The sequence below is a fragment of the Nannobrachium achirus genome (genome assembly GCF_963921795.1).
Source record: "Nannobrachium achirus genome assembly, chromosome: 6".
Lineage (NCBI taxonomy): Eukaryota > Metazoa > Chordata > Actinopteri > Myctophiformes > Myctophidae > Nannobrachium > Nannobrachium achirus.
The window spans coordinates 30,046,894-30,060,664 of NC_137815.1; the positions used below are offsets into that span (position 1 = coordinate 30,046,894).

The following is a 13,771-nucleotide window of genomic DNA, read 5'->3' on the forward strand; positions in this document are numbered from 1 at the left end:
GATAGAAACCCTTTTCTCCTTTTTTATATTAACCACGTGAACCCTAGTGTCCTTAATCTGAGAACTTTAGCCAAAAATAGCAGATCAGCTATTTTTGGCAAAGAGGTTTGGTGTAGAGGGGAAAAAGAGCAGAATAAGTACATAGTGAAAGTTCAACTTAAGTATTGACAGTTAATTTTGGAATCGTTAAAGGGAACGGTTAAGGAATCTAACTTTTAAAGAGGAATTCCGGACTAGCTGTTATACCACGGTAATCTGAAGTTATGATATCCCAGGACAATCTGGTATGTTTTTAGTTTTGTTTTTTTCATCTCGAGTCCTCTGCAGCTCCAACCACAAGCGTTGGGATTCTACTCGCAGATTGTGTTGATCTGGAAGTTGGCGGAGGGAGGGAATCGTTAAAATCCTAAAGGATCCCAACCCTAAATAACATGGTTGTCTCTTCTCCATGCAAGCAGTCCTCCTCGGGTGACGAGTCTTTAAATGGAAAGGAGGTGATCATGTAATACCTGGAATACTTCAGTAAGCAACTGGGCTTTGTACAGACAAAAAAAATCATTACATTTCTGCCTGGCGATATGGCTTGGATGTATCATTTTCTAATGTAAATAAAACCATACAGTATATGGATCCTCCATACTGCAACGTGTGCTGTATATTTTAAGTGTACCAAAGAGTTGTCTTTTTTGGCTCTCTTCCCTGTATGGATGTGGATCACAAGCCTATCCACAAGTTTCCGCGGGAGTTTACTGGAGACCATCGGGACCAAACTTCCAGGTTTAACAGCAGACATACAAGCTCACGTCGCGTCGCAGATGCAACCCGTTGTGAGCTTGTAAATCGGCGCCGGAAGCTCCGTACAGACGTCTGCGCAATGCACTATGGGGCGTTGGAAACTCGTGGATAGGCACAGCAGTGACAGCCATTTTCTGGTTCCATCCATCCGGACCCCATTAGTTATTGCTGAGCCGCCCAGTATAGAAACTCAATAATGTGGATGAGAGAGAGGCCTTGATGAATGTTTTTGGTTGAATTCCTAAATCAATGGAAGTTGCTTTTGTTTAAAACTAAAAAGCTTATTTTTCATAATGTTGCCCCACAATGTTAAAACTGCATTTGTAAAGTATCCCAATAGATTGTACCATCTATCCCCCCAGCCTCCCCCAATTCACACTGCTTGCTATTTTTCTACGGTCCCTTTCATGTTGTCACCCTCCCCCCCATTTTCACTTGATTGTTAAAAGAAAAGAAAGAAAAAAACTCTCTGTAGTGAACAAAAATAAACATTTTCAAAATATGATTCACAGAATTTTAACGAGATATCGGTTTGCTCAGCCATGATCAGCTTTGTTTTTATGTTTTGCGCAACGTTTCTTTATTGGTATTTTTCAAATCGCATAAATAAGGTCAATGGCATACAAAGGCATACAAAACCATGTTTACAGATCCCTCTCAAAAAAAGAATTATAATGGTTTTCCTCTGTAATTCAAAATGTCAAAACTTTCATATATTGTAGATACATAATAATAATCTTTATTGTCCTCGAAGGGAAAATTGTTCAAGTCTGTTCAAACAAAGAAACAACACATAACCATATTACAACACAAAGGTCATCAGGACCCCACTATGCACAGAAAACCCTCTTAGTGACAGGGGCGAGGCAGGTTATTCAGTGCAGCGATGGCTGAGAGGACAAAACTCCTGCTGAACCGCACCTTGTGCCACATCGCACGTGTAGTGAAATATTCCAAACCTTTTTTTTTTTTTTTTAATTTAAGATTTGCATGGCATATTATCCGAGACCACTGAAAACAAGGATTTATAATACAGTAATGTCAACCTTCTATTCTGAAGTCAGAGTAGCTTGAAGTCCAGTTTGAAGTTTCCGCAATCAGTGATGATATGGGGTGCTATGGGATCTGCTGCTTTTTTTACACAATATATACAGTATATATTTTTTGAAGCGGTGAAAGCCGCTTCCAAGGAGTGGCTTCTGAAGGAGTCACTCCTTCAGAATATATGGGAATCCTCAAAAAAACAGGTACGGGACATGTACGGGACAGACATTCTCACTCAGTGAGAATGTCAGTGAACATGTCCCGTACATGTTTTTTTTTTTGAGAATTCCCATAGATTCTCAAGGAGTGAGAATGTCTGTCCCGTACATGTCCCGTGCATGCAGAATTGAGGATTGGTCAAGCTTCACATGACAATTTGGCCCTCCAGACAAAATCATTCATTCATTCAGAATTCATAAAAGTATAGAACTAAAGCACATTGAAAGTATAGATCTAGAACACATAGAATAAAAATCACACCCAATGTGAAGTGAGCGGTGGTCGTGCTTGCATAATGTCTTCAGACTAGGATTTGAGTCTAGGATGTACAGGCTATGCTACACACACACGTTTTGCTATGGCAAAACGCTGAGGAAAAAAGCTACAGACACATGATGATGACATCACTGATGCTACACACACGTTTTGCTATGGCAAAAAGCTGAGAAAAAAGGTTACAGACACACGCACAGCCACTCTATGGAGCGGTTTATCACCGCTCAAAAAGGCTACAGACACACGCACGGCCACTCTATGGAGCGGTTTACCACTGTTCAAAAATTCACCGCTTCACTTCGAACCAAGGTTTGATTTTTTTAGAGGGATCTGTATAATAAGCCCTACCCTGGAATCATTCATACCTGGCAGGGGTGTCACAAGGTGGGGAGGTTGGGGGGAGTGGGACTGAGTTACCAGGGCCCAAGGTGGAGGGCCTTAATTATGTTATACTTTAGCTATTGAAAAATAGCAGATATACAAGCTTCAGGTTGAGTGTCAGGCTAATAGAAACATAGGTTTTTCAAAAAACTTTGAAATATTAAAAGACTTGCACAAATTGTCACAGTTTTTCAAAAATGGCAGATCTACAAGCTTGCAGCACGGCACCGTATCTGCTATTTTCCAATAGTTAAAGCACAAAATAATGCTTTCCCCCTCTAAATGGGTTAGATGAAGAACATTCATGAGGGGCCCGCAGTGAATCCTTGTACCCAGGGCCCAGAATTTGGTGCGACACCCCTGATACCTGGGACAACCAGGGGCTCTGGCTCCCCAGGCGGGCTCACTAAACACTCAGCTATGGCCGCCCCTAAGTCTAGAGGGTAGAGAAATCATGTGAGACGTTATTTTCACAGCCAACCAACTCTTAATCAGCATCAAGGTACAGTTTGGGCTACAGGACAGACTAGTGTCATTCTCAATATGATGGTTACAAGGGTTGACACTAAGGTCAGAGGTACTTGCCTGTCGGGCAAGTACAGGTCATGTTCTACTTACCCAAAGGTCTTGCCCACTTGCCCGAAAAGTAAGTTGTCCATTATAAAATGATAGTTAAAATTTTAATTACCGCTCAATTTAAAACGTATTTCTTTAACTTCTTGTGCTGTACGGTAAGAAATGTCATCGATACCTCCAAATCCAAATACCTACATAGGTAGTATTGAATATGTCTATGGTTTCACACTTGTTATTTTATATTTTTAAGGGTAATAACAGTAAAAACAGCACATTATAGGTAAACAGTGCCCTTATTTTACATTCCACAGACCAGAAGACAGCGCGTGCTAGCCACGCTCAGGTGTTTAGACAGATATCTCGTGCTGTGTTTATAGAATGAGCACTTGCCCGGTCGGGCAAACTGAAAGCAAACTTCACCTGCCCGAAAGTTTTATTTACCTGGTGGGCAAGCCTTAGTGTCAATGCCTTTGGGTCTTATCACGAAGAGAGGAAACATGTCAGAAAGGCAAAAAACGAATCCAGGTCCAGGCACTCCAGGTGGATTTTATAGGTAAAAAAAAAGCCTTTATTGTATTTGGGCTATAGAGACATTAAAATACACTACATTTTTCTCCTCTTTTCTCCCTGAACATGTATTCTCTTCCATGAGCACCGGTGGTTTGAGGGATATGGATACCACCAGTACTGCTTCCGTTGTAACTTTTTCCATGATAGTGTTACTAGAAAACATTCACCTGCCTGTTGCACCCATTATGAACAACTGTTATTTGTGTGCATGTATGAATGACAGACTGATTGTGATTGTAAATCTGTCTGAGGATGTGCTCAGTATTTGTGTAGACCGTCATGGGAAATAGTACAGAAATAGACTGTAGACACAGTTGATGGGAGAATGAACCATCAATGGGATGCCTTTAGAATAATCAAACCTTACATTTTCATCCAAATGTGGAACAAACGTTTTCCTGGATATATGATGTTGGCATTGAATGAATGTCCACTATATATTATAGGCTGAAATGAGGTGTTTTTGGGCTTAGGAATATCTGGATGCAGAAATGACTTCTTCTTGGGTCATGGTGTCTTCAGCTGTTGTCAACAGCAGGCTTAGGCTGCTTCTTCTTCTGTAATGGGAAGTCATAAGACATTAATTAGATCAAGGGTGCTCATGGCCTAGTGGTCAAAAAGGTACCACATAATATAGACTCTAATGCCGAGCCCGACAACCAGGGACCTGCAGAGAATGTTAGAGAGGCGGAGGCTGAAATATCTAAAAGGGCCAAACTTTTTCATGTGAAGGACCCCCAAAATGATATGTATTTGGCCACAGACCCCCATCTCAAAATATTTAGTTCCAGGGACCCCCAAGCAAACATTTTAGTTACAAATGTTCGCTTAAAAAATACATATATTCAAAGATTTGCACATTTTCACAACTTTTCAAAAATAGCAGATCTAGCTGTGAGCTTGTATATCTGCTATTTTTCAATAGCTAAAGTATAAAATATTTAAGGCCCCCTCCACCTTGGGCCCTAGTAACTCAGTCCAGGGTTCCCACGGTCATGAAATTCCTTGAAATATTTTGAAATTAGACAAATATTTTTCCAGTACTGGAAAAGTTTTGGAATTTATCAAGGGTCCTCGAAGGTCCTGGAAAAAATAGCTATGCGTTGTCTTTCGTTATTGATTTTGTTAATACCTCTGAAATGACAAATTAGACATCGACCAAATTGTCAAATATTAGAGGCAGAAATTGTGAAAATAGCCGATCTACATGCTCACAACGCCTCGCAACGCAAGGCGTTGTGAGCATGTAGATCTGCTATTTTCACAATAGAACCGTGTTATACAAAATTCCTCAACTCTTAGTGCTCGTCAGGGTGCCGGGTCCTCAGTTAAAACATGATTATTTTGGGGGTCACGGGCAGCCTGAAAAGGTTGAGAACCACTGGCATACACTACCTGTCTTTGGGCATTGCGCATAGGAGTAAGCGACCTGTTATTGAGCTGAATTATTGTTATATAGTCCTGGAAATTGGGTTAAATATTCTGGAAAAGTTTTGGAAAAGTAATGGAAATTAATTGGTAAAAATGTGTGGGAACCCTGCTAGTATCTCAGTCCCACTTTTCCCCCCCTTGTGACGCCCCTGGAAGTCCCCACCTCCTCCACATACCTTTGGTCTCCATCTCGAAGTCCTCTGGGCACAGCTTGTCCTGGCGGTTCCCCAGGCTGAAGGCCAGGAAGGCGAGGATGAGAGAATCCATGATGCTGATGATGGCCAGGATGTAGGCCCAGCGCACCGTGCAGTTGCCCAGCGTGTACTTGTCCGTGCGGTGGCCACACATGCGCTTCACCGGCTCCGCGTCCCAGCCGTCCGGGTAGATCAGGCAGCCGATCACCATGCAGGTGGCTGATGGGTAGTGTAGTGTGTGGGAGAGAGGGAGAGAGAGACGACGTTGGATCATTGACTGGTTGGTTCTATTGTGAAAATAGCAGATCTACATGCTGAGCATGTAGATTGGCTATTTTCACAATTTCTGCCTCTAATGTTTGACAATTTGGCCAATGTTTAATTTGTCATTTTACAGGTATTGAAAAGTCCTTAAAGTGTCACTTTAGAAATGTTCTGATACCCTTTATACACTTAAACTTTATGTTGGTTTGTTTACTGTTGAGTGAGAAAACAACGTTGCACATTAATTTCATCATCTGGGGACCCCCCAAAATAATATGGGGATCCCCCTGGGGGTCCCGACCCACAGGTTGATAACTACTGTAGCTTAAATCATTCATTATTGACTTTGCAGTGATGCCACGCCACGGTACCTGGGCACACCTGCCAGGTAAACTATCTGGTTACATTGTAGCTGAAATGTGAACTCTCACTCTCTCTCTCTTAACAAGGCATCTGGCCCCTGGCTCACTTTCACCATTTAAGCATCATGCTTAATTTGTCGTAAATAGACGACTTACAAGCTTCATAACGTGTATTTGAGCTGGCAGATCAGCTATTTACGGCACGCGTCATATGAATCGGTTTCAAGCGCCCCCCACACACTTTCAATCCCTTAAGTCCCCACTCACAGCTTCTCAGGTGTATTCTGAGATGTTGTAAACTCGTCATTTCTCAGTCGTTACCATATAATCTGCAGCTGTTCTGTGTGTGTGTGTGTGTGTGTGTGTGTGTGTGTGTGTGCGTGCGTGCGTGCGTGTGCGTGTGCGTGTGTGTGTGTGTGTGTGTGCACGTGTGCAAGCACATGAGCGAGCATGCAGGCGAGTGCAATATTTCTTTTACACATGCCTTTATCGGTGGTTCTCAAATTGGTTAAGGAATAGGGGGTATTAAGGAAGGGATGCAAGGAGATGATGAAATGTAACTGGTATCACATTACTGGCATAATATGAATAGGATAGGATGGGGGACAGTGAAAAAATGGGTCCATTTGGTTCCATTTATACACTGTCAGTGTTATGGGGGGTCCTTTTGAAATCAACGATCTTGAGAATGTAACTGGTATCACATTTTAAGCTGGTATGCACGGACATAATATGAATGGGATCAATTTGACGTGGAAATGCCTTAGTTGCACTTTGGTCTTTTTGTTTGTTGCCATGGTAACATCTCCTTTCCTCTTTGGTGTGTGTCGCTATCCATGGTGCTGAGAGGTATTTATGGAACATGCCACTTCACCCAGCAGTATGAATAGAGCCTCACCTCACACGTTACTGCTTCTTATGCCAAGGTGGCGTGTGTGTGTGTGTGTGTGTGTGTGTGTGTGTGTGTGTGTGTGTGTGTGTGTGTGTGTGTGTGTGTGTGTGTGTGCGCGCGTGTGCGTGCGTGCGCGTGCGTGCGTGCGTGTGCGTGTGTGCTTCTTTTGATGACTACAAATCTGCAATGGTTGGAGGCGGTCTCCCTATACTCTTCCATTGAGAAATTAAGACCCTGATGTCTGGAAAATAGGTAGAAGTTAATATCAAGTATCATTAATGTTGACATTTTCCTTGCCATTTTTGTAATGTGGCCCACAGGTTCAGCTATTTGAGTATCCCTGCAGTAGGACAGCGACGATATGCAGACCTACACATAGTCTGGTAGTAACTGGTCTGGATCACACCTACAGTATAGACACAAAAAACAGCAATTTGGAGGATAAGGGGAAAGAAACATACTGTAGGTATGGCCTTTAACTCCCCACTTGTAGAACTGTTGTAATATTTCACATACATCTTTTTGACCACAGTGACATCGTTTGTTGACAGGATCCCGTATCCAGGCACCTTGGGTAACAAGGTGTTTAAAATGCCTTAAAGACCCAGTCCAGGGAATTAAGCTATTTGTTTATAGACATATTTTACATGTAGAATAGTCATTTCTGAACCCCTGTTAAAAAAATTGACTGAACTCCCCCTTTAACTCTAACACACGCACACGCACACGCACACACACACACACACACACACACACACACACACACACACACACCCCGATGCAACCACACAAGGGGAAAACTAAGTTTAGAGAGAGAAAAAGAAGAGGAAAAACTCTGACCAGATTTTGTCCTAAATGCAAAGCAAACACTGATCATGGCCACTCTCACCAGAGGCCAGCTGCTGCCAGGCGCAGATCTTGTAGACGCTGCCCGCGTTGGAGAAGAAGAAGAGGCCGATGGACACGATGCTGCTCACGATGAGCAGCATGGAGACGCCCACGAACATCATGGCCGTCTTGAAGGCTCCGGAGGGGATGGAGCCGGAGTCAAACATGCTCCCTTTACAGGTGAGCTCGGAGGTGAGCGCGTTGCCGATGCAGTAGTGGAAGAGGCCGAAGTAGCCGGCCTGCAGCGTGTTGACGCTGTCGCCGATCCAGTAGGGCTGGATGAACACCACCGTGGTGATGACTGCGAAGGTGAGGGTGAAGGCGATCCATATCACGCCCACGGCGCGGGCGTTGCGCACATAGTTGGTGTGGTAGATCTTGGCGGCTTGCTCGGCCGAAAGCATCCTGGTGCCTTGTAGTGGTGGCGACTGTCCTGGTGCCTGGTAGTGGTGGCGACTGTCCCAGGAGGACTATGGAGATATAAGGGTTGAAGAAAACACTACTAAATGTCTCTCTCAACAAACTGTCACACTTCTCGTTCTAAATCTTTCTCCGCATCTACCTGGTAGTTCTGATTAAATATAAGTAGACATTGTTTGCGTAAACATTCCCCGAAACACCCTAGAGATGGAGGTATAGGTGGAGAAGAGCATCAAGTTCGAACTTTGGTCCTGTAATGTCGTTCTTGTCGAAAACCCTGGACAGCTTCTGGTGCTGAAATGTCACTGCGATGAAAACGCTCTTCTCAATGAGGACACAAAAGGGGACCCGTCATAGTTTATAATCTCTCTCTCTCTCTCCCTCTCTCTCTCTCTCTCTCTCAAACACATACAAACACGCACACACAAACACACACTGGCAGGGCAGGGCTATACCTGTTGAAGTGGTATTGTCAATTAGTTACTTACTGCAGTAGTCCAGTTGGCATTCTGGAGGCTGGCCGGCCGCCTGTCTTCAGATGATAAATGATTAATGGAGAATAGAGCGACACAAGCCTTGCCAGATGGTGATCTATAGTCAAGTTCCACTTTCACTCATTAGCGTGGCAGCAAGTTAATCATCTAACATTCATCTAAAGCTCCCATCTAAAGCTCCCATTTGCAGGTTTATTAAAGGGTGAAACGGACAAAAAAATGCATAGTCAAAAACTATGCTTACTATAAATACCTGGGAAATCATTCATTAGATTACTCCCTTAAACGTTTAGGCCTACAAAACATAATATAAATTGCATATTCAATCACATATTTCAAAGGCTAATAGTGAATGACTGTATAATTATATATGACAATTGTCAGTGGTTTTCAACCCTTTTCATATCAAGGTCCATTATTAACTATTAAGAGTGTAAACTGAAACCAAATGGACCCATAAGGGTCCATTTGGTTTAATTTTACACTCAAGAGTTAAAGATCTACCGTATTAGGGCCCTTTGGTTACCAACTCTCCATCATTTAGCTGGGGACCACCTGGAATCCCTTCAAGGACCGCTGGTCTAAGTCAGTGGTTCTCAACCTGTGGGTCGGGACTTGGGACCCACAGGGGGGTCCCCAAATTATTTTGAGGGGTCCCCAGATGATTAACTTAATGTGCAACAATGTTTTCTCACTCAACAGTAAACAAACCAACATAAAGTTCAAGTGTATAAAGGGTATCTACCAGCGGCTGCTCCAGAGAATTGTGACTGGGGGGGCTATGGGGGGGGCTGGCTTTTTTAGAGCGGGGGCTAATTCATTTTGGCAACAAACAATAATGAATAGTACTAATATGACAAACGTGATTCACTCGCACCTAGGTTATGGATAACTGAACAGAGCAGATCCATTGGCAGTTTCCAGCTCCAAATCTGAGGACTGTAGGTGATCGGATAAGGTTTTTGTGAGGCTGAAGATGCTTTCCAGCATAAAAAGTATGATTTTATAGTATGGTTTACATAGAAGTCAGTCAATTGTCTTTCACATATTCATATGCATTTTATTTATTTATTCCTTAAATATTTTTCATCAGTATTGGGTTTGTGGGGTGGGGGGGCTTAGGGGGTGCTAAGCCTTCATCAGGGGGGGCTAAAGCCCCCTCTAAATAATATGCTATAAATATGCCTCGGATGAAAAAAAATGTTTTAGGGGTGCCCCGAGCCAAAAAAGTTTGGGAACCCCTGGTCTTAAGTGATGGTCTCAAAGTCCTCTGGCAGCAGCTGGTCCTGGCGGTTCCCCAGGCTGAAGGCCAGGAAGGAGAGGATGAGAGCGTCTATGATGCTGATGATGGCCAGGATGTAGGCCCAGCGCACCGTGCAGTTGCCCAGCGTGTACTTGTCCGTGCGGTTGCCACACATGCGCTTCACCGGCTCCGCGTCCCAGCCGTCCGGGTAGAGCCCGCAGCCGATCACCATGAAGGTGGCTGATGGATTGATTGAATATGTTATTAGACAAAAATTAGGAACAGTACAAGTAGAGTTAAACACCCTGCCCAAAAAGGAACACCCCAAATAAGTCCTTTTACGGTCTTGTTTACGTCGGAGGTCTTTGGTGTTCAATTCATGGACATGACAAATAGCAACAAAAAAAAACATTCAAATATCATCACAATTATAAAACACTATATGTACAGAGTAGAGGAAAAGTGGGGGTGGGGGTAAGGGGTGTGCTCACTTCTCGCCTGTCTGTGGAAGAAGTGATAACTACCTCTGCCTCTGGCCTCCTGAAAGGTGAGTTTTCAGGGCAGTTTTGAAGGAGGCCAGCTAGCTACATGTTTTAAGGGAAGTAGTCAAGGAATTCCACACTTGGGTGGCAGTGAATGTAACCATATTTGTCTTATTTGGTTGTCTGATGGGTAGTGTGGTGAGAGAGAGGGATGAAGTTGGATCATTGACTGGTTGGTTGGTTACACTGTCACTTGAGCGTTCCTCGTTAAGATATGAGTGTCAAATACAAGAACGCTCGCCCCCCCCAGGTCAAATCCGGCGACCTTGGAACAGTCGCCATCAGGTATTCGTAAACGTAACTTCAGTAAAACTATGCCTAAACCTAACCTTATTCCTAAACGTAACCACACACACATACAACGTTTTGTAGTAATCAAAATAAAACGTCAAAATAACTAGTAGGCCTAACTAAAATGTTCTAATAATTGAGTAAAAGGTACAATATTGGCCTGACTGAAAATTGGAAACACTCCAGTAAAGTAAAAGTCATTCACGTGAGTACATGTATTTAGTTACTTTACACCACTAGAGCAGTGGTTCTCAAAAGTGGATTCCGTGGACTCTACACTAGACACTACACTAGAGAAATGACAGCTGACACATACGATACATGCCATACAACAACTCCACTGTCGCTTAATAATGAACTCATGGATCATTCATTGTTGACTTGGCAGGAGGAGATGCCACATGTCATACTGTCAACTATCAGCTTACATATAGGCTGAAACATGAACTCCACCACCACTCTCACTCTCCAACTGCTGCTGCTGCTGCAACTCATTTATAAACAAACGCAGACCCCAAATATAATAGATCAATCCAGGACCAGACAGGCTACAGTATGCAGTCAGTCAGACACTCACCAGAGGCAAGCTGCTGCCAGGCGCAGATCTTGTAGACGCTGCCGGCGTTCCAGAAAAAGAAGAGACCCACGCACACAATGCTGCTCGCCACCAGCAGCATGGAGACGCCCACCATCAACATGGCCGTCTTGAAGGCTCCGGAGGGGATGGAGCTGAAGTCGAACATGCTCCCTTTACAGGTGAGCTCGGAGGTGAGCGCGTTGCCGATGCAGTAGTGGAAGAGGCCAAAGTAGCCGGCCTGCAGCGAGCTGACGCTGTCACCGATCCAGTAGGGCTGGATGAACACCACCATCTGGATGACGATGAAGATGATGGTAAACACCACCCACAGCACGCCCACGGCCCGAGCGTTGCGCACGTAGTTGGTGTGGTAGATGTGAGCGGCTTGCTCGGCCGAAAGCATCCTCTGGACCTGGGCTGCAGGGGTGAGTCTTGTGACTGTTCGAGGAGACTGTGGAGATGAAGTTGAAGAAAAAGACCAAAAAAGACACTAAACCTTGGGAAATGTCTCTTTCCGGACTGCCACACTTCTTAATGTTCTAAATGTTTCCCTCAGGTGCGTGGAGATTTGAAGGAATAATAGCATATACTGTACCCCTTTGCTCCTTTAGAAAAGCCTTCCTTCACCTACTGTAGTTGTTTTCGTTTTTCTCTTAACTGTTTGGTCAAAATAGTTTTTCCCCCCTCTCTCTTTGTAGAATGACACTATACAAGCAGACTTGTTTTGCTATACATTCCTAGGCTGACATCCTCTAAAGATGAAGCTAAAGCAGCTGGAGTAGAACAGGTTCTCTGTGTAGTGTGTGTTGTCTAGCATAATATGCTTCAGTGCAATTCAATACCCTGGGCACTGGACAGCTCCTGGTGCTGAAAGGTCACAGCGAAGAAAACCCTCTTGTTTCTCAAAGGAGCTGTAGGTGATATTTCTGTCTTGAGAAATAGCTCTATATTCAGATATAGTAATCATTGAGAGTGTATTAATTATACTTTATATACTATGGCAGTGATCATTGTCAGATAGAGCTTTAACTGCTGTTTGTTCCTTGTGAGGTCACAATTTGACCTGATTCGATTCAATTCAAACATCACATTGCCAAACAAAAGTGGAACAATTACAATCAGAACAAAAATAATGCATGTACAATAATAATGTATGTTTTCAACCAGTGGTCCAGGGACCACCAGTGGTCCTTGAGGGGGTTCCAGGTGGTCCCCAGCTAAATGATGGAGAGTTGTTGTTAAACATCTGCATTACCTCATTTAAAAGAAGTGTACACAATTAGAGAATGTAGAAGAGTTGTTATTTTGAACGTGTTATCTCTCTTATATGGCACCACATCAATACAACATGGAATTTGGACAACACAACAAACAACAACAACAGATTTTAAGTTTTGGGTCTGAGAGGCTAAATGTCATCAAATGTTGATCCATGGCTCAAATGCAGAATAAATAATGGACCTTGATATGATTTATTTTTTTAACCACTACCTCGTCGTTGTCGGGTGGAAACCTTGTATGTCCAAAACCGTCTGTTTTGTATTTATCATTTTTTAAATGATTGAAACTAGTGAAAACAGCCGATCTACTTGTGTGCTTGTAGATCTGCTGTTTTCACTACTTTTGTGCGATGGCCATATGATGAAGCAGTGCTCTACTTTGCGAAAGAAAAAAGAACAAATTTGAAACTTGGAGATACGAGGTTTCTGCCCGACAGTGACAATATACTGTATCCACAATAAGGTTAGTTTGGGATAAGCTTTTGTGAGGTTGTGCACAAATAGCAGTTGTTTAAACCTGTTGAAGTGGGTAGAGTCATTCTTCCACTTGTTGCAGAGGCTGGCCTGTCTCCAGATAATAAATGATTAATGGAGAACAGGATGACACCAGCCTTGTTGCCAGTTGGTGATCAAGTCAACTTCCCCTTTCACTTGTAAGAGTTACTTAATAATTTACGTTCACATTGTGTTTCGGATTTATTTTTTATTATAACGTAGCTATAAACGTGAACCTGTTATAGTTGAGCACATTTCAACAGTGGTGTAACTCTAGTACTGTACTTAAGCAAATTTTTTCATGCATTTTGTACTTTCTTCAGCATTTACAATTTTGAATGCTTGTATTTCTACTCCACTACATCTCTACTACATATCAGAGGAATATATTGTACTTATACTCAACTACAATTGTATGAAAACTTTTGTTGCTAGTTATTTTTGGAGATTTTTATTATTATTTAAAAACATTCATTATAAAATATACAGTTATGAACCTCCTTATAATCGTATAACCCACTATTTCTTACCAGCTAC

The 13,771-nt window shown here is 42.9% G+C and overlaps 2 protein-coding genes across 2 annotated transcripts; both read right to left on the reverse strand.

The window, feature by feature from the left end:
- Positions 1-4,401: 4,401 nt before the first annotated feature.
- LOC308286993 (LHFPL tetraspan subfamily member 5 protein-like) lies at positions 4,402-8,296 on the reverse strand (the record flags this gene model as incomplete). The annotated part of the gene is made up of 3 exons (XM_080728114.1): positions 4,402-4,418; positions 5,469-5,705; positions 7,894-8,296. 3 exons carry the CDS (start codon positions 8,294-8,296, stop codon positions 4,402-4,404), a joined length of 657 nt encoding a protein of 218 aa, XP_080584240.1.
- Positions 8,297-10,053: 1,757 nt separating this feature from the next.
- On the reverse strand, positions 10,054-11,862 carry LOC308286994 (LHFPL tetraspan subfamily member 5 protein-like; the record flags this gene model as incomplete). The annotated part of the gene is made up of 2 exons (XM_080728115.1): positions 10,054-10,289; positions 11,460-11,862. 2 exons carry the CDS (start codon positions 11,860-11,862, stop codon positions 10,054-10,056), a joined length of 639 nt encoding a protein of 212 aa, XP_080584241.1.
- Between the last annotated feature and the right edge of the window lie 1,909 nt (positions 11,863-13,771).